Source organism: Lonchura striata, chromosome 4A (genome assembly GCF_050655825.1).
Source record: "Lonchura striata isolate lonStrDom1 chromosome 4A, ASM5065582v1, whole genome shotgun sequence".
Classification (NCBI taxonomy): domain Eukaryota; kingdom Metazoa; phylum Chordata; class Aves; order Passeriformes; family Estrildidae; genus Lonchura; species Lonchura striata.
Genome location: NC_140742.1, coordinates 10,132,608 through 10,154,447, shown reverse-complemented (window position 1 = coordinate 10,154,447; position 21,840 = coordinate 10,132,608). Strand labels below are relative to the sequence as shown.

Here is a 21,840-nt window from a genome sequence, read left to right as displayed (position 1 = left end):
GGAGAAGCACAGTAAGTCACTCCTCAGTACAAGCAATCCAACACATTTCAAAGCATTAGTAGAAAAAAATGTAAATGCTTTTGGTGTCATAACATTAGCCCACAGACATATTCTTCAAGCATGGAGGCTTGAATATTTTTTCCCTTTGCTTTTATTTTACACCTGAGGAGGTTTGTTTTCCTCCATGACCATCTGTGATCAGGAACTAGTGGGACTAAATTTTTAAAACAATACTTGTAGATAAATTATGGTGACTATATATAGTTTTGCCAATAAACTGATACCTCATTGTCCAGGAGAAGAGAAACTTGAGGTCATATTTTAGCACATATAAGTCAGCAGAGTATTGGATTCAGAAAAGTTCTCTCAATTTGCTCCAGCTGAGAGTCAGTCCAATAAAATCTATTTCCATCTGCAAATGTCTGTTGATGAAGTTGCATGCACAGATGTATGGCTCTCAAGTTTTACAAGTTCTGTTGCTGAATGTACAGCTACAGCATAAATATTCCAAATACAAAAGGTCAGATTTAGTTTGTAAATTATCTGGATTTCTGTTTTGATTTAAAATAGTTTGACATTTTAAACAGCAGTTCTTTCATTCCCTGTCTTATTGGTTTGTATAGATTGTCTCTTTTAAATGCCAGCTATTGACATTTAACAAAGAGAAATCTGACCTCAGTCAGCTGAGCCCCAACTGTGAATCCCATAGTCTGCTCCTTAGTGCCAATTTACCACTTGCACAGTTTAATTTCAAGACTAAATTGCTGGCAGTAACTCTAATTTATATGACTATCTGATAACTGCAGTGGTTACTGCTACAATTCACCCCGTGGGCACTAACATGTTCTGAGATTTTGTAAAGTATACAATTCTAATCCAAGCTGGGCTAAGCCAATGCTCTCCTGAGCACGAGGAGTGTGGTGACTAATTGTTTCCTGTCCCCATCTCAGCTGTGTGGCTGAGAATGCCAGAGAGCACCGAGCTGTCAGCCCCCAGCCACCTCCTCTCGGATCAGCTGGGCTGTGCCCAGCCCATGGATGGGGAATGTGCAGCTTCTCACAGGAGCTGCTCCTCTTCCTCGCGTGTTCCGCTGTGCTGGAGTCAGGGAAAGCTGCCAAACATCTTTACCCATCACCTGCAGAGACACAGGAGGGAAGGAGAGGGCATAAGGACATCTGACTTGAAATCCAGGGTCTCTCCTGTTTGCAGTTTGCGGGTCAGAGCATCTGCAGCGAGGCAAAGCCCAGGCTCAGGGACGTGTCAGAGGTTCCTCGGGACTATTGCAGGCTTTGAACACCCACACCTGGCTCGTGTACACAAACAGAGAAGCAGCTAAGGGCAGAAAAACAATTATTATAAAAAAACTGGTGCACACCTACCAGAGCGGCCAGTATGTTCATATTAAAGCAACAAAAGAAAATAATGAACTGTGGTAACCAAAAGGATAAAAATAACAAGTGTTCTGGTCTTACCTAGAAACAAGTGAACTGCACTTCCATTCCAGATACATAAAATGGGCTTTAAATAAGGACAAGAATATGATTTAAACTAGAATTATCTATTTTAGACTTATCTCCATGCCGCCATGACAGATATGAAAAGCACTGAGTAGCCTGCTTGAGTATGAATATATTAAGATTTTTCACTTTTTAATTAAAGCATCTCCTCTGTATGTATGAAGAACTGCTCTTTTTAGAAGGATGAAACTTTTATGATTTTGAAACACTGCCACTGGATTAACTACAGAAACATAATTGGAATATAACATTCTCTACTGCAAATTGCAATTTTATTTTCAAACTAAAACTAGAAGCACTTTGCTTGATTTACTAGTCCTGAAGAGCTTATATCTAACTTCAGCCATTAAGCCTGGTCACCCAGCAGGTCTGCTACTGTGTACAACATTTCTTCTCTGAGCCAGGGTAGATATTCTTCTTTCCCTCCCCATGAAGGTTGCTCGTTTTAGAGAAGTTACAAAATAAACTGAGTAACACGAAATAGATGCAATTCATTGTAATGTGAACGTACATGTACTGACATGCAGAAACCTTAGCAAGGGAAAACTGTATTCTACTGCCAGATGTAAGGATTTATAAAAACAAAACAAACTAAAAAAAAGTTATGCCCAATTCCAGCAGAATTGATGTGAAATAACAAATATTGTTCCAATGTGGTTGTCATTGGAAACTCAGATTTTTTAAATGTTTGCAGTTTTGCATCAGCCTGGCTGTTAGGTTAGTGAAGGATCACATCCTGTTCTCAGCTATACTCCACTGCTCATTTCCCACTTTCTTTTCCTCACCAGTTTGGAAGTTTGATTGCTTCTAATTTGTGACATAATTAGAGTTTCATGTTTTCTGGTACAAAGGTTCTTGTCAGTTTGGAAGATCATCTGGGCATTTCTCATAATCAAGAAGAAAACAGATACCATAAATATTAGTTCCTACATTGAGGTCTTTTAAAGACACCTGTATCTCATGAATACAAATGAATGTGCTATTAAATGATTTTTCAGGGTGTTATTTGAATTAATTTTTTTTTCTGATGGGCAAGTGCACTGATTCTATTTTTATTTATCTGGGGCAAGGAGGAGTAGTTTTAGAGGGACTTTATGCTTTAAGGTAATTTCAACCCCAGTGCAACAGAGCATCTACTGAAATTAAAGCAGCAGCTTGAAAGCCTGATATTAAGCACACACTTATATTTATTGACAGTAAAACATATTCTCCAGAGCCCTAATTATTTACTAGCATTTGTAAGAGGATGTTGAAAGATTACCTTAACATTGTAATTTCAGACAAAGGGCAGCATCTTCATTCCATAGTATTTTTATCCTGCATAAGAGAGAATATTGCCATATATTTTACTGGCATCTTTCTAGGACGCTTTTTGTTTAAGCCATCATTCAAACAAATCTGTGCATTCTGTCCTCTATTGTTCATAGATATATTTTTGTAATATAATTCTCTTGAAAATAGCTGTAGTAACATTCAGTAATTTCCAAGGTGAATTTTATCTTCAGATTTACCTGAAAGTCATAAAAAAATAGTTTAATTAGAAGTTGATAGAGACAATACATAAATACATTTGCTGTACTTTGGGAAAACTCAAGACATGTCTCAATATGAACTTCCAGCAGTGTCTAGAATATTCTCATTTCCCAGCATGAGTCCTCCAGAAAGTAAATTCCTTTGTGTTTGTTCCTTTAATAGTGCCAATTTTCTGATGAAGTACTGGGCCTTTCAAGGGAAATAAGAAATTTTGGACTAGCATCTAAAAGAGTACTTATCTTCTCTTTGCAGTAGCCAAATTCTTGCAATAACATGTCATTTCAAAGATACTTCTTAAATATATTACCACATTGCTACTTAAAATAAATACTATAGCTGTCAGCTTGAGAAAATACATCTTTGTACTAGTTCTGGTATCGCCAACCTAGTAATTGGAAGACTTTGAACAGTGTATGCTGCAGAGCAGTGCTAGAATGAACTGTTCTAGCCTTTATGGCAGAAGGTGGGATATTGCTGGGAATGTTCTAGCCTTTATGGCAGAAGGTGGGATATTGCTGGGAAGACATCACTGGTGCCTCACAATTGCTCCTTGATTCTTAACGTGGCTTTGCTGCACTTGGCACCATTTTCATATACCATGAAGGACTCACAGTTGAATTTGAATATTGATTTTGTATTGCCACTCAGTGCTCTTTTGTGAAAAATGCATAGTGGTCATGCTATTAATCTCCTTTAATTAAATATTCAAACTGCCTAAGAAATTCCTCTGCTACCTAATAAAAAATTATGAATAAAATGAATTTGAAAGCAGTAATCCCCAAGAAATCAGATAGCACTGCAATTAACAGTCAATTTGTTAGAGCATTAACCAACCACGAGTTTTCCTCCTGATGTTGGTTCTGAAATAGCCACTAGCCACTGCTGATCAAAATGGTAACAGTGAAGCTTGGGATCAACAAAATTGGAAAAGATTAGTGGAACCCTGTGACAATCTTTATGTTTGTTGCTATTTTGGTAATCTGGTTTTCCAGAGGATTTGGTAATCCAAAACCACAGAATAGTTTAAATGGCATACATTTGCTTATTTTCTCTCTGTTTTCTTCCCTCCCTTTAGGAATTGTGCACAAAGGAAATGGGGAAAACATGTTCATTTCCCAGCAGCCTCCAGTCATCTCCACTGTGATGGGCAATGGGCACCAGAGGAGTGTCTCTTGCTCCAACTGCAATGGGCTCGCCCTCAACAGCAAACTCTTTGCCCCAGTTGCACTGGCTTCTGGGCCCGATGGAAGTGTCTATATTGGGGATTTCAATTATGTCAGACGCATCTTCCCCTCTGGAAATTCCATTGGCATATTGGAATTAAGGTAAAAAAATAATTGGCTATCTCTGATCAGTGTGCATAATCCTGGCTGTGGTATGCCTGTGAAAACTAGGGTGAGCTTTTATCCCTTGGGACTTGACAAATAGCCACATGTACTTGCTTTGTGGCCATGTGTGTCATCAACTATCAAATCAACTTATCAGAAAATTTACACTTACTTGTAGTCATCAGTTAACAAGGATGTTTTAAGTGGCCTGTAGAAATTCTGCAAAATGCAGAATTAGTAAAGCTGATTTTTCTTAATGTGAGGTTTTCCACACATTTCCATACATTCTCCAATAGTTAGAATAGACCATGATGCATGTTTTTGAAGAAAGCTGCATAATTCCAGAGCAAACATGCAGAATATGATGTCAAGTCACAGCACTGGGCCTACAGACTTACCATGTTTACAATTAATGCACTTACACTGTTCCTCATCAGCAGAGGATGGGACTCAGTTTAAGCAGACAGGAGCAAATCTGGTATCACAGACGTGCCAGAGGCTGAGCCTGGGCTACCCTGTAATTGTCACCCCAGCTTCCCATTCCCTTTGAGGGACACAGGGGAAGGCAGGAAAGATTTTGGACATTAATACATTAAATCTCTCTTATTTAACATCCACCTAGCTAACATTGTTGGTGATGGTTCTGTGTGCTGATTGTTTAGAATTAACTTGGCAATGCGTGGGAAGTGCAAAGGAAACAATTTGAGAGAAAGAAATACCAAGTAACAGGATAAACAGTATTTTGTTAATGGGATGCAGGTCTGTGAACAGTCAGGCAAAGAACACAGCTCAGTCAAGGACTAACATTTCTTGTTTTTCTATTTCCTTTTAAACCTGAACTGATCTGCCTTTCCAGGAATAGAGACACAAGGCACAGGTAAGTAAAATGTAATAACTGGTACGTGAACCACGTTCGAGGAGAGTCTTATAAAAGTCCTTTAAAAGTCTGGATATAGAGAAACACTCTGAATTCAATAAATAGAAATGGTAATAAATACAAATGTTAATCTAATTCACCTTTATTTATAGTTTAGAAAGTTTGATTTGTTCTTGTTAAAGGAGTAAAATCTCCCTCTAAAAATCACCAAGAAGAGATGGACAGGTTTAAGCCTGAACACTGGGAGTGCATTTCATAGCTGTCATACCCATTTCACATGGTGTTTAACTGATCACAGATATAGCCAAAGCAGGAGCTTTAGCTACTAAAAAAATAGTTTAAAAGGCTACAGAAACACACTGTACTTTAGTGGACTGTGCTTCAGAGGTTCTGGGGTACCATGAGCTTTAACACCTGCTAGTTCTAGAGTGCACAGCAGAGCTCACAATTGAAGATGGTGTGTCAAAGCTCAGTCCTTGCTGCTCCAGCTAAAGACAAAGCAAGTGGCTCTCCCCCTTTCCAGCTGGCATTTTAGCATTGCAGTTCTGGGATTTCTTTAAAGGGATGAACATTACACATTCGGCTTCTGCGACAGACGGTGAGGGAGTTGGTTCCAACAGTCCAGCTGCAGCAGTGATGCTGCATGCTAGAAAGAGTCAGCAAGGCACTCTGTCTCCTTAGAAATAAACTTCTTAGCTTTCCAGTACTTAAATGAGGTAAATAAACCAGCACTAGTACAATATAAGACAGTAAGTTCATGGCATAGTAGGGAGCAGAGTGTGGACTGAACTGTGTTTACAGCATGAGGGTATTGGTTGGAATTGCTCACTTCAGCCACAGGACTGCTATTGAATATTATAAATTATTTACCAGATTATGTCACATTTCATATATTTTACAATTAAAACTTAAAAAGGAAGAATAATTCCTAATTGGTAAGTACAAGGTTCCATTTTTTAACTGACGGGTTGTTTCCCCTTGTTTTAAACTGACTGGTATGTTTGTAAATTAATTTTCTCTATAATGCATTAAAAACATAAATCAGCTTTTACATTTAGAGGTTTCTTTCATAATGTAAATTTTTTTCTTTTTAATACCTGTTCACTAGTACTATTTTCTTGAGATGAACTTCAACCTTAATTAATTATGACAATAATCAAGTACCCCAGCCCTATTAATTATAATAATAATGTCTCTGTCACTATTCTGTCCCATTGAATTTTGTAGAAAATACAAGGAAATCACTTGAAGTTAATGTAGTGTCTGAGGTGATAGGGGAGTACTCAACAATCCCACTGTGTGCCATTCTCTTGAGGCTGTAAAAGTCATAGTCGTGGTGGAAATTTATACAATGCTCAAAGAAACATGTAGAAGCAGCAGGTAAAAGGTGGTTCCTGACAGTCCAGGCAGGAAAAAGCTTCAAAATCCAGTCCTCTACAAAACTTTTAGCCTCCAAAAGAGTTATTTTTACCATGTAAAAAAGACAATACTGTGTAAAAAGGGAGAGTAAACAGAAAATGCCACTGATCTTATTTTTGACTGTTTACAAACATCTTATCCCCTTTGTTTTTCTTGTCATCATGATTTTAATAAGCTATAGCAAAGCTGTTTAACTGGTAAAAAAGGAAACAAAACTTCAAGAAAAATACAGAGAAAAATTTAGTACAGAATAGTACTGAAAAGATGAATTTTAAATCCTAGTCTACTTCATGTCGTTTTCAAAAGGGTAATTTAAATCAACTCAGATTTATATCTGATTACAATCTTCTGCAGTAATAGAAGGTTTTTTAAATTGTGTTCCATTTTTTACTAGTACTCTTTAAACATTTTAGTATGCAAGGCTTTAAGCATAAACATCAAGAGTTTTCTAACAGCTGGTCTATTAAATCTAACAACAAGGATGACAGAAAATGTGTCTACAAAGAGAATATAGAGTGACCCCTGGTTCTTGGCAGCTTCTGCACACTGAACAACATGTTTATTTAAAATCTAGAATTCTCCTTGCAACTTTTTATTTAAAAGTCATCATTTGGCTGGCCAGTCACTCCTGACCTCAATCCAGACAGCAAAAATGATTCTTGATATTTTCAACATACAAATTTTATAGTGGTGATACTTCGGCATTAATTGCTTTTAGCTCATCCTCTTACTCATCTTTCATCATAGCACTGCCCTCTCATTCCCTGTGGTTCCTAGAACTGGATTTCACATCTGTTCCCCAGCTCTGGGAATATCACTGAGCATTGTCAAACCCACCACAAACAGAACTGGCCTAGGAGAGAGGAAGAACTCACTTCACAGCTTTGTTGCAGCAATCCTATGTGTTAGTTAATTGTGCCAATATTAATAAAATCTCGCCTAAAAAATAAGAAGTGGGGGAGAAATTTATCATTTCTTTAATCTAACTGGGCATATAGAACCCAGCCACTTTTCAGAAATCTCCTCCTCCCCCTTAGAGGAACACAGTAGTTGTTAAAAATATTGTCTGAACACCTAAACTCTCAGCCTGTGCCTCTCTCCCACCAATTCAGTAACCAGCTTTGTGATTTAAAGGCTCTCTATCTGGATTTTTAGTCAGGCCTCACTGCAGGCTCAGCAGGCTCAGGATACTAGCATGATGTGCCATGTGCTTAAAAAATTTCTTCTAACTGGAAATTAACTTTGCACTGAAAAAGAAACTAAGTCTTATTAGATAATAAGATGCAGCCCAGTTTTCAGATTAGAATTTATGATCTCCACCATTTAATTAACATATGTAAATATTTTTTTAAATAACATTTTATAATCTCAATAAGCAGTGACAGTGCATGAATTATAGTGCATTAATTCATCCCTGGTTGCACTGACAGTACTTGGCCTTCTGCCTCGCTCCTGACAATACAGTCGGCATGAATTAAGGCACCATATTTCACACCTTCATATTTCCTAAGGTTTAGAAACAGATAAAAATAACCAAGAGTGGGTATTTGTGCCCATGGAGAACAGCCTGTGATTCACTTTGCTGCAACTCATAGATTTGTTTTCAGTGCCAAGAGTACTAGGAGGTATCAGATATAGAAAAATTATCTTGCTTTCGATAGTAATAATTATAACTAAGCTGAAGTCACTCCAGTTAGCTTTATTCTGAGTGGTTTGGTACTGATGGGCAGACTAAGTGTCCCAGTACCAGTCTCTGCCCCAGCTCCCCGACCCATAACTCAGGTCAGGCTCTGTAGCAGGACACTGGTGGTGTTTTGAGCTGCTCTCACACCTCTGTCCTCTTCAGATCTCTGAGCTGATGTCTTCACACAAGTAGAGTACAATTGTTATGCTGCCACAGAGACCTAAAAGACAAAAACAAGTTGACTTTGATGCTCTTCTTTTCTGTTTTAGTACAAGTCCTGCACATAAATATTACTTGGCTGTTGATCCAGTGTCAGAATCCCTTTACTTATCAGATACCAACACCAGGAAAGTCTACAAAGCAAAGTCTCTCACTGAAACAAAGGATCTGGCCAAAAATGCAGATGTGGTGGCAGGAACAGGTGATCAGTGCCTTCCTTTCGACCAGAGTCACTGTGGGGATGGTGGAAAGGCGTCCGAGGCCTCTCTCAACAGCCCAAGAGGTAAGAAAAGACCAAATCTGGGGTATTTAGTGCTGGTCACCTGTATTTCCTTTCATTATTTAGGAGCTCAGATGCAACTGGATGAACAAAAATATGTCTGTGGCAATGATTTAAGCAACTATTAAGCCAAACACTTCATGGTGTTTATTCACGTCTGCAGTACAACCAGTCCTTTATGAGGGACCAGCATGGGCAACAGCCTCTAACTTGAATCCTCTGATTACTCTTCCCTGTATGACAAAACTCCTCTTTCATTACCTTTCAATTGCAAGGTGGTAACATTTAATTATATGTAACTCTTAAGCAAATTATATGGTTTCAAAGTCCATTTTTTAGATGTTATGCATCAGGTGAGTGTTGTAATGTTAGTAGAGCTTACTCATACACAGTAAGTCAGGCTGTTCAAATCAGCCAGCAAAATCGAGTTTATTTGGACCTCTAGTTTGTCCTTTCTTATTAACACACTTTGCAAAAGATGAGCATCTCCCCTGCTGCACATGAAATAAGCATTTTACTGCAGCCTCCCTGTCAGAGTACATCCAGTATTGTCACAGGCAAAATGCTTGTGAAGCCTTGAATCCCCACCAAAGCCACAATTAATCCCCTTGCAGTGTGCACTAGAACTGTGATAAAGTCTCTGGATTTGGTGCTCTAAAGCAGCTGATCACCCTCAGCTCCCACTGAAATCCCTGGAACAAAGGGTACTCAGCAGCTCCCAAGGCAGAGCCCTGTGTGGGCTGTGCTGCACTTCCCCACCCCTGCTCACAGCTGGCTCCCAGGAAGGGGTTTGATTATTTTTCGTCAGCTAATAAAGGAAGGCTGTACACTGATGAAATGAGAAGGTATATTCAGGCAGAAATACCTCTAAGACAAGCAAATAATTCTGGTTTAAGGTTTAGCAGGAGACACTTTGTAATTATAGAGTGACTTTAGCATGTCTTTAATGATAGCAGGTGTGAGGTAAGTACAAATAAATGTTAATCTTCAGGCAGCTAATTAATGTATTGAATCACTTCTAAAAATAGTAGAAAACAAAGGTTTTCAGATCCTTTATCAGGAAAGTGTGATTCTGTGAAAGTGATCAGTGTTTTATTTCTGATTACAATTGATTATATCCAATTACAATACAGTTGTTCCATCTTATTTTCTTAGTGGGGAAATATGCTGATGAAAATGTCGTGATATACTGTGTTTACTTTAAAGATACTCATACTTACTTCCTTAATAGAAGGTTCTAGTCATAAAGAAATGAGGAGGAATAAAAACACGAGTCAGGAGTTCTTGGGCAGCCAGTTTAAAAAAATAAATTGTCAGCAAACGATGACTCTTCTATTGGCAAATTTAGGCAAATACTCCCAGGTGCTTTAGAATTATGCATCTCCTGTAAATAACATCAGTTTGAAATTATCTGATTTGTTATGTTTCTATTTTAATCTCGAGGAAGTCTGGGCTGCCACATGCCCTTTTTGTGCAGGCCCTAACAAAATGCAGCATCAGCCCGTGGTCACCAGCAGTGTGATCAGTGTAGCACTGCACCAGCCTAGTAGCTACAGGTCCTTGTTTCCCCCTGAACTGTAAGAGCTTGAATAACCCTGGAAAGTAAAAGGAAGTGTTTGCCTGGTACCCATAGATCTTTTTATAAAGAAACACAGATGTCTCCCATACTTGGCAGTTTTGGAGATTCTTTTGGATCAGTTATTTTGCTTTGGAATCCTTGTCAAAAGATGTCATGTTTCTATTGAAATTACATTCAAATAGTATAAAGAAAACAGGGAGCAGGAAATTTTGACAAAAACTTATTAACCATGTTTAAAAATCCTTGGACAAACAGACACACAGTGCTATGTAGCATTTGACCACAGAAATAAATGAATTGTTTCTGATCTCATACCTCTGAGATTTTTACAATGCAACAACAGAGTAATTGCCAAGTTATTAAATAGAATCACTTGCATTATTCAATGAATATTTTTTATTTCTTTTTTAAGCTGATACAGGAATACTTTTAGCTTTTTTACTTGGCTTGCCTTCTTGTTTTTGTCCTGAGTATTCCTTTCCCCATTATAAATGAAAAGAAAAATTCCCTCTTACTTGATAGAAAAATAGTATGTGAAAAAGGACTCTATTTAGTGGTTGTCTGACCTTGGTTAGTTATATCTTAAAAGTTGAACTCGTAATTTTTGCTACTAGCTGCTTGTATAAGCACATAAAAGGTTATCTAGAGGACTCTGTTTATCCATTTGCAAAATTGATAAATACCTACTGTGTAACACTCGTGAAACTTAATCCTGTTTGGTAACATCCTCAAAGATATGTTAATAGGTGGAAATTCAAATTCTCTTTCTTACTTGCTTTTCTGGATGAAAGTTGCTTTGAAAAGTGCTTTAAGTTTTCTGAACCCATAACCATTTTTCTAGTTCCTTGAACCTGGAGGGAGGTTTAAGGAGAGTCTTGGATAGTTATTTGATTATTTCTTTCATCAATGTTTATTTCTCATTATCTTTATTTGGCAAGACTGTCTTTGCCTAGTGACCCGGAATTAAATACCAGACAGGAAAATATCATGAAGTAACACTAATCAATTCTGATTTCATCCTTCCACAACTTTCATTTTACAGGTAGCAAACACATGTAGCTTTGTTCAGTCTGTTCCCAATTCTCTGTGAAGGACTGGAGATGGGGCTTAGTGAATATTAATCTTGCACTACTGTATGTTGGGCTGACTTTGAAAGATGCTTTTAAACATGCATGGCTGATGTAGTTGAAATTTGAACTTCAATATATTATTTTTACTGCAACTTTCTTTAATTCTGTAGAGATCTCAGACTAATGAGTCATGTAATAGATGACCAAGTACTTAAGCAGAATGTGAAATGATACAAGGTTGGGACATAAAATAAGATCTGTGACAAGCTGAACACATTTATTACACAAGAAGATATTGAAAATGAAGAAGTAACTACACAAGATATTAATCATTGACTGAATTCCAATCACTTGAACTTTACCAAGTAACAGATTTTAATTTTGGGGTGGGGACTTCTGTTTGGTGGGTTTGGAGATTTTTTTAATAGAAATTATTTATGGCACATCTAGTTGCCAGCACTATCTTTTAAACAAAATGATTAGTGTTTATGATAAGGTACTTGAGGATCGTGTTCTGATTTTAACTATATTAGTAATCGAGTATTGGAGCAGTAAGAGGCACAAAATGAGTGGAAATACTTGAGACTTGAATCAACACCATTAAACACTTACCTAGCCTGCCCTTCTGAAATCAGTGGGCTTTAGACCTGTAAATAGATTCGACTTTCTAAGCATAATTGACAGAGGCAGTGAGAGTTTGAGCCAATGGAGTTACCACATTCTTGCTGAGCTCTGGTGTCTCCGGGGCAGCAGGGTACGGGAAGTGTCCCAGTGACATCCGATTTCCATTCCCGCGTGTCCGGGAGCAGCGCTCACACACGACAGCTCTGCTGGAAATGCAGGCTGTGTAACTCCTCTGAAAACAGGAGGTGCCTCCAGTGATGCCACCCCAAACATCAGGGTGATTTACACCTTTTGGAAACCCAGGGACTAAATTTAAAGATGTAAACATTTAAGGTCCTGCAGTGTCTGATTTTTAATTCCTGGGTTCAGACCAGCATTTAGAACTAGGTGCACACCTGTCTGTGCAAGCCACGTCACTGCCTCGAGAAATTTGAGTGCACACTGAGTACAGAGTACTTGGATGCACTGCAGTGACCTCACTGCAGGTGCAGTGACCTCAAAAAAAGCACCAGGGGAATGGAGAAGGTTGGGGTAAGTTCTAAATCCCATGCACAAAAATACCTTATCCACAGCTGCAATAAAGAACTTTTTCACTCAGACCAATGGCCATGAGATAGAAACACAAATTAAGCATAATTGAAAAATCAGTTCTGCAGTGTAGTTTTATCTATTTTACTTGCAATTACTTTACTAAGGAAATATTACTTTAAAAAATCATGGGTTTGAAGATGTATTCATCCTAGTAGTTTGCATCCTGAAATAATCAGTCTTGTTGCTCCTCATCCTAAGCAATACATTCTAAAGTAAATAAATGTAACAGCTGCTCAGACTAAATCTTTACTCTTGTCAAATGGCAGTAGCCCATTTAGGACTGCTTCTGTTCAGCTAGAAGATTCCTTTTACTTTCAGTAGGATGCACAACCAAACTCCTATTATAGCCTTTTGTGACAACAGACACACTTGCCAAAGGTAATGATTAATGCTATTTTTCCAGCAATCTTTGCTATTCTGCAAATTCCTAAGACCTTTTTAACCTTTCCACGGAATTCAAAAAGGAAAGTAGAATGGGGTGAGATTTTTCATTAACAGTATATAAAGTTAGAAATAGACAAGCCAAAGTAATTTGCAGCCTCAAGTCATTGTCATATATATGCATCATAATTTTTTTTTTAAAAAACAATCTCATGCCATTTTTTATTCATTTAAATTTATTCCTTATTTTTCTCTTCAGTAGTCTTAGCTACCTATGCTTTCCAAAGCATGGGAAAGTTGTAGAACATTGTAAACTTTTTGGATAGCAGTTTTTTTTCCTAAATTTCATCCAACGTTCATCTAAATTCATAAATCATTCACTTTTCTATTCACCCATGTCAGCAGGATGACCCCAGTCATCATGTCTTAGGCTGGAAGCTGAACATTTTCATTCATAGTCAGTAGTTAAAAATGCTGTTTGCTCCAAGTCTACTGATCTGCCTCTAAAGAGAACAGCACTCAAGTGCAAGTACTGAAGTCGTGCTCCAACTGACAAAGAACTACTGAATATTTTGCAGCTAGTTCTGAGACAGTAAGAAAGTAAAGATGACAAAGATCACAAGGCAACAGACTGCAAATCACTTGAATCATATTTTGAGTGGTGTATTATGGTAACCTATAAATAACTAATTGCATAAAATTGCTTTAGTTCCTAGATGGCAGCTTTAATTAAAAGCATCGAAGACATTTAGAAGTTTAGAAATGGATGGCATGCAATTTGCCCTTTTAGCACCATAAAATGGTAATTAACCAATTTGATTCACTTCTTCCTATTAAAAGTTTTATGAGAATCTCAAGCTCCTTCTAAATACAGTTGTTCTTCAGCAGAAGGTGGCATTCTCTTTTATCCATCCTCACCAGTAGCTGTAGATGTTGTTTTAAAAATTCTTCAGAAGTTAAATTAGAAGTTTTCAATATAGAATGCTCATTTGTAAATTTTCAGCTGTGCAAAAAGTGTAAAGTAGAACTTCCAGAAGTAGGCAATATATAGTTCTAGCTGCTATTTATTGAGATGTTTGAAAAGGATTTGTTCCAAAAAAAAGCTTCTCTTAGAGTGCAAGTGTGGGATATGATGTAGGGTAAAAAAGAAAATATCTTAATAGGGAACTTTCTATATTACTTTAAATCCATATTTTTAGCACTATAAGCTTAACTTCTGAAATGCCAAAATTTCTAGACTGAATGATCATATGTATTTTGAATTTATACCTATGATAACTACCCAAATCAGTTTGCTTTCTGAGTGCTATTTGCATTTATAATGGTGTGTGTATGTGCACTAAGGCAGAATTGTCAAGGGGAATAACCAAAACTTCTCTGGAGAGCAAATAACAGGACAGGTTATAGTCATCCTTCTGTGTTTATCATGGGTGTACCCAGCCCCTGTACTAATTATTATTTGTTGGAAAAATCTGTTACAAAAAGGAAAACTTTCTGCATAGTCTTTCTAGTAATAATACTTAGTCACCACATTTGACAGCATTACTAGCAGTTAATTTTTAATGTTAGTTAACAGAATTCAAGTGGTACTGATTAAAAGACCTCTGAGTGTTATAAATATTGCTCAAAAATGTCTGCATGTAAATCCATTGGAGACAGATCTTCACAAAAACTACTGTTTCACATTCAGGTACAAAATTCAGCCCTAGGTAGGACATTCCCAGCGACTAAAATATTACCAAAACCAGTCCTGCAGCACGAGCATGTCACTCAGCAAGACTGATACTCAGCTCTGAATCAAACAACGAGATAAATCTTGGCACAGATTTATTTTGTCCTTACCCAGCCATCAGTTTTTAATGAGCAATCTGTATGTAAACAGGGTAAGTCTGTCATTTGTGCAATAGGTCATAGGTCCCTTTAGTGCCCAAAGATATCATCATTTGGGCATAGAATTTAGTGTTACAGTTCCTTAAAAAAAAAAAAATAATAATGATACAGAGAACCTGTCTCACAAACTACATTTCCTTTTCTGGGGAAAAAAAGTAAAAATACCTTTCTTACTCAAACTCATGGGGTGAGCAGTGCTCCCACTTGCACTCGAGTGCAATTCATTACGCTCAGCATGTGCATGTTTCCTCCCCCAGTTTCTTGGTGATTAAACCACAGTTGCTGTGCTGTGTGTGATTTGATTCTGCATTACACTGTACGTCAGAAAAGGATTAAAAATAAGCTCTTGGAGTACAGATTATATGTAGCATCATGTAAGATGTGACAGGAGCATTAATGAATCCAACTCTAATGAATAAATTGGGACAGTTTAGCCACAAATCTGTATTGTTTTCCAATGGGTGCTTTACGTAGGGTATTTGTCAACAAGACTTAAATGCATAAGCAGTTTTTTTAAGTAGGTAAAATCATGTTGCTTTACTGTAGAGTCATAAGCTCTGGAAGCAATAGGTTGTTGCTGAACATCTATACAGTCACTGGTACTTGGAGAAACTGGCTTATTAGAAGTACCTGGAATTTAGTGCAAATACTGAAGACATGGGCTTATTTATGCCACTGCACTGGCATATGTCCTTCCCTTGCAGGCAAGCTGCTTTTCTGCAGTGGCTGGAGAGCTAGAAATGCTAGAAACATTAAAAGATCCTTGGTTTTCTTATATAGTCAGTGTTTGAAATCCATTCAACAACACAGCTGAGTAGCTTTATTTCATTGCAGCATAATTTTTGATTTTTATATAATGAATGGTTTGCAGCCAACACAGCCATCTGTTCTCAGGCAAATTGCACAAAGCAGAAGATGCACTTGCCCTGCTGACAGATCCTGGCCTTGTGTTATCAGTGCTGTGGATCTGATCCAGCTGAGAAGCAAAGCTCCTTGGTCACTGTGCAGCACCTCCCCTCTGCAAAGGCAGGCTCACGCCCAGCCCGTGTGCTGCCCTTCCCACCCACATCAGGTTTCTCATTCCAGCTTGTGAACCACACTGGAAAGCAAATCAGATCCCATCTAATATCGCTACATGATGCAGTGTCAGTGAGATAGAGGTTCAAGGGCCCTTCCCTTCCCCAAACTGGAATGCACGTCACCCCCGACACCAAAACAAACCTCTTTACTTCTCAGACTCGCTCTTTACCTCAGCTCACCTTCAGCCTTTTGGGTTTGGACTTGTCAGGAGCAGATGAGAGCCCAGAACTTGCCAGTCATTCTGGAGTTTCCAAAGGTACAGTTACTTTCTAATTAAAAACTGAAGATCCTCTAAGGGGACCAGTACCAAAGAGTCACGATTTATGAGCTCGGAGGCTGGCAGGGTGTCAGGCTCTGAGACTGTCTGCTCCTCTTTCAGCCTTTTTATAGCCTCCCAGTTTTCCCCAGCTGACCCATCCAGCTCCCACCAGATGATTTCAGTTCCCCAGGTGATATCTGTCCTGCAGAACCTTCAGCCCTCTCACATAATGAGATGTAGCCTAGCCCTGTACCTTGGGCACTTAGCAGTCCCTGGGCACTTTTTCTCCAGGATGGAGGAGGTGACAGGATGGTGAATACCCTCCTCTAAGGGCAGTTCACAGCCAGATGGATACATTGCACTGGCAATTTAAAGAATTAAGTTTCAGTTCCCAACACTGTGCTGATAACCTGAGAGCTAGATGCAGTAGGGAGTGTTGCACACTAAAGTTAACTGCTGTGGCTTTTGGATTTTTTGTGTGATGATACCCTCAGAACGTTGTGATCATACCCTCAGACCTTTGCAAGGTGCCTGACCAAACCTGTGGTGAAGAGGCACCTCAGAAGCAGTCATGGGCAGTTTGTCTCGGGAGCCTGCCCCCAGGTGTTAACACTGCAAGAGAAAGCATATTGCACTGAGTTATGTGTGCAGCTCAAACTCCATCCCCAGACATTTCCAGCTGCCAGGTAAAGATAGGTTTAGGGGCTTGGGGAGACCATCACCCCCTCTTCCCAGCCCCATGGGAGATGCATGTTCTGCATCAGGGTTTCCTGGTCATACCTCTGTCCCCCAGACTGCTTAATCTCCCTTTATTCCAGCTGTAACTGCTACTATATACTAAACCAAAATAAAAACTTTAATATAAGGAGTTGTGGTTGGAAGCTGAGGAAATTCAGTTTGAGACTATTTTTCTGTTTTAATGGCATGTGGGATTCCTGTATGGAATCCTAAACTGGCCTGCAGACAAGTATTTTGTAAACTTAGAGTACATACAGCCTTCAGTTGTGCTAAATGCAGGGGACAAAAATCAAGAACCATATAAGCCACTGTCCAGACCATCTGTTCAAGTCTTCTGCCTTTCATTTCTGTGTAGCAGAACATAAATTCATTATTAAAATAGCTTGGCTGTGCACAGCAGCTGCTGTAATTGCAAAGTTATGCAATTTTAAATGGGAAATTGTGAAGTAGTTTAAAGCAAGGAATTGAGCGGTTTTGGTAGAAAGGATTTCACAAGTCAAACATGAATAGAAGTACTCTTCTAGTTATATTTTCAATATTTGAGGGAAATAAGATCTTACAGTTCAAATGGAATGCAGGAAGAGCTGCAGGGGAGCTGTTAGACTGGGGCAGAACAAGGCTGGGCATGAGTTGTGGCATAAGCTGCTGGTGGGAGACAGCAGCCCTTCCATTCCTCAGTTTCCCCACTGAAATGCAGAGGACCATGACCTTTCCTGTGCAGAGCCCTGGCATTTGATTTCCATCCCTGGCATTTGATCCATCCCTGCCGTGCAGCACAGTGCATTGCTGCAGGAGCTGTTGCAGATCTGGGATTGGGAGAGCTGCCCCAGCTCATGACCACAACTGTCATGAGCCTGGTTCCAGAGCAGGACCATCATTTTGGGCAGCACTGCACTGTGATCCACCCTGCAGCACAGCTGCTCCTTCTGCCTGCTGAACAGAGCCTGGTCTGCACCACTTGTATGTACAGCCCCTATCAAATAGATCTTTGGCCTTCTGTGGGTTCTTCTTCCTTGCTCAGACACTCATCATTCAGAGAGTACAGCAATTTAAAAATTGTCTGTGCATAAGAATGAAGAAAGTGAAATAAAGACAAATCAACTGTAAGATAAGTTTTTAGAAAAGCTAATACTGCCCACTTTGTGATAGACGTGAAGTTGTTGAAGAGCCTTGTTCTGTGTATGTAAAATTACATTAAAAGCAAAGCCTCTGCTGTTTTGTTTTGTTTCATCCTCACATCTTCCCTCTTTCTCTTTAAGTCAAAGTGAATCTGATAGATGGATATTAACTTTCCATATACAGTTTGTATAAGCCTCAATGGGTGGGGGGAGAAAATCATATTTTTTTAATCAGCAGATTTTCGTAGTCTAAGAAGAGAGGAAACATTTTAAGCTGATATTTTTTAATCAAGATAATGCCAGAACTAACACTGTTTTTATCCTTCCCCTTCATCCAGGTATCACGGTAGATAAGCACGGATTTATTTACTTTGTTGATGGTACAATGATACGGAAAATTGATGAGAATGGTGTGATCACAACAATAATAGGTTCAAATGGCCTCACATCAACCCAGCCGTTGAGCTGTGACTCTGGGATGGACATCACTCAGGTAGACGCCTCGTTTTTATGTGTTGTCACTTTGATACACATTGTAGAGACAGATCACTTTCTTTCTTGTACCAAGATTGTATATGGAATATGCTGGATGAGTCGGATAATTCTGAATGGCACAGTATGGAGTAGTTCTTCCACTCACATGATTATTTTAAGGTGTATAAGTGTAAAACCACACTTGATTTTTTTCCCTGGAGATAGCCTGTGAATGTATAGAGGGTCTTATGTAAAAAATACAAACTGCTTTAAAAAGTTGCTTGCTACTCTGAGATAGATCTTCTAAGAAGATAATCAGAGGTTTAAAGTGCTTTCCTTTAGTCCAGCATTCAGACTGATTTGCTTAAACTAGTAAAAGGAAAAAAATAGATATTCTGTTTACATCTAAATCTCTTCTAAGTCATACAGGAGCATTAGAATAAGTAATTACACAACAGCAATATTGTGGTGAAACTATTGGATTTCAATTTCTCAAAATACTTTTCAGTTCCTATGTCAAGAGCAAAAAAATAGGAATATTGAAAGAAATACGAATAAAAGAACTTATCACATCTCTAGTTTATGTTGAAAAAGAAATATGGATAATCATGGAGAAACATAAATGGTACTCTTGGCTAGTCAGCAAGCATACCTACAGACAGCACAAGGAAGGACTTGGCCTTTGCCAATAAATAATTGAATTAATCAGCTTCAAAACAGGGGAGAAGTTGTACTTGAAAAAATCTTGAGACATTCAAGTGACATACTAAGCTATTATGGTCTGTGTGAGCTAATAACCAGGATCAGGTTAATTTTTCATTTCATTTTCTCCCTGCCCTTTCCTCTGTCCTTCACAACTGGAGAATCACAGTTAAAATTCAATGCATAACAATGGTAAGAGCTTGTTGCTTGTTTCTGAGTAGATTTTGAGTAATAGCAAATGACTGTGGTCTTCCATTCACATACCTGAAGAATGTGGGGTCAGTGTTTTGGTTTGTTCTTAATGAAATTTCACAGAGTCAAATGAAGGGATTTAATGCTGCTGTCACTGAGTGCAGAAGCACTCAGGGATTTTATTACTAGAATCAGAGCAGGAAGAAGTGTCTGTGTTCCATTTCAAATGTCACCAAATTACAAAATTCTTAGGAATTTTGGACCGCTGGAGATATCCAATCCAACCTTCTGCCATGGCAGGGTCACCTGGGGCAGGTGACACAGGAATGCATCCAGGGGGGTTTGGATGTCTCCAGAGAGGGAGGCTCCACGACTCCCCTGGGCAGGTGTTCCAGCACTCTGCCACACTCAACATAAAGAACTTCTTCCTCATGTTGAGCTGAAACTTCTTTTGGTTTTGTGTATTTAGTGTTTCAGTGCACTCTATGTGTTTGCAAATGTGGGGAGGGGAACCTCAGCATCCCTGTTCTAAGACAGACAGGCCTTTGTATTCTCTTGGGTCCAGTTGGTGTGTAATTATTCTCTATAAAGCAGAACAGGCTCAACTGGCTTAGTTGTGCTAAACTCAAATTTAAATTAGCCTGGTAATGGTTTTAAGATTAAGCAGCTTCTGGGCACCTTGGCTCCTGCTCTGGCCCCTCTCCTTGAGGCCAGCCTGTGGTGCAGGTGCTGAGCAGCAGCTGGGAGCCAGCGGCATTCCCGCTGCACTGCTGCCCACCAGCTGGCAGCAGCCACGCTCCGTGGAGCCCCAGCTGCCTGAGCACCTGCACTTGCTTCGAGGGTACATCTAACAACTGCCTGGGGCACCCAGGAGCACAGTGGGTATCTCTGAGGTCAGGGAAGGGTGCCAGGCGCAGCGTCTGCTCCCTGCCTTCTCCTTCTGCATCTGCACTCTCAGCCTGTACAAATAATTGCTTTGTTTGCCAATTGTAATATGTGCTGTGGTTCTGTGTTCAAGTTTTTGCTGATTTTGCTCAGTAAGAAAATGTCTCGCTAAATCTCAAATAGGGAGTTTTAATTGTTTTCGTTTCCTTTTGAGAAATGCAACTACTCATTAGCAAATAAGTCTCAGCAGGGGGCCTGGCAAATTTAGAAATAAAATAATTTATTTATTAAATTTAAACTGAATTTTAAAAGTAAACGTTTTGGGCTGAAATCAAACGTGCTAAATTTGTAAAATAGATTTTAATAGCTCTAAAACGCTAGTTATTCATAGGCTGGCTACTTGCCAGAAACAAGTTTCATTTACCTCACCCTACAACATAGTACCAATGCCATGGAGGATGGGCTTCTGCAAAGTCATAGTAAGAAAAAAGGTGTCATAGAGCAAATCATTCTTCATTCATCTGGGCTACAGTCTCCTTTTCATAGAAGCAGGAATAAACACTTTCTTTTTCCCCTGGAACACATCAGGTGTTTCCATGCTGCAGGAAAATATGGCTGCACATTTTGCAAAATTTTTCAATTTTGTCAGTCTTCTGGGAAACTAAGACATGGTCTTACCCATAAATTGAGATAGTCTTCAATTAAATTGTGAATCATGATAGTAAATAGTCTAAAAAACATAGTAAATTATGTTGGACATATAAACATGTCCCTAAAAAGTGGCCAGTCTCATTTTCCAAGGGTAGCAATGCTATATAATTTTCTGTATATTTTTCACTGGTAAGTGAAGTCTGGTAAGTGAAGTCGCAGTGTGGACACTCTGCAACACAAAGCCTTTGGAAGCATTTCTTGTTTGGAGGATTTGTTTTGAGGGGGTTTAAGTATACCTTTTTATTGAATTTTTTCACAAAATCCACACCTTTGAGGTATTTTGCATACCCAGTAAATCACAGACATGAAATAAATACTGAGAATTCATGTTCTGAAAAGTAATTGTAGCAAATTTGCTCAGTCATCTTCTTCCAAAACTGTTGCTGATAACCAGAAAAGCCTATGAAATAATCACACCCCCTTGAAGTCAAGCATGTTAATCTGGAATTATATCAATGAAAAAAATAAAATTATATTTTCACTTAGAAACTAGTGTATATCCTTGCAAGAATGCTGAGTTTATTCCAGAATGGCATAAACATAAATGAAAAATTAATTTGGCCCATCTCCACTTAAAGTAGTTTTTGGCTAAGTTACAAATGGCATTTAAATCAAGAGAATGTGTGTTGCTCACAAATTGTGTATTTAGAGAGACTTATGAAATAGGTTAATAAAATCATTTCTCAAAG

General features: G+C 38.7%; 1 protein-coding gene across 26 annotated transcripts in view; it reads left to right on the top strand.

The window, feature by feature from the left end:
- The window catches only part of TENM1 (teneurin transmembrane protein 1), a 793,032-nt gene that overhangs the window by 725,822 nt on the left and 45,370 nt on the right, over nt 1–21,840 (top strand). For all 26 annotated transcript variants that reach the window (XM_085571039.1, XM_077786535.2, XM_085571036.1 and 23 more), the window contains 4 exons: nt 4,126–4,375; nt 5,235–5,255; nt 8,628–8,860; nt 18,526–18,680. In XM_085571039.1, coding sequence (XP_085427165.1) covers nt 4,126–4,375; nt 5,235–5,255; nt 8,628–8,860; nt 18,526–18,680 — 659 coding nt within the window. The remainder of the gene's footprint in view (nt 1–4,125; nt 4,376–5,234; nt 5,256–8,627; nt 8,861–18,525; nt 18,681–21,840) is intronic.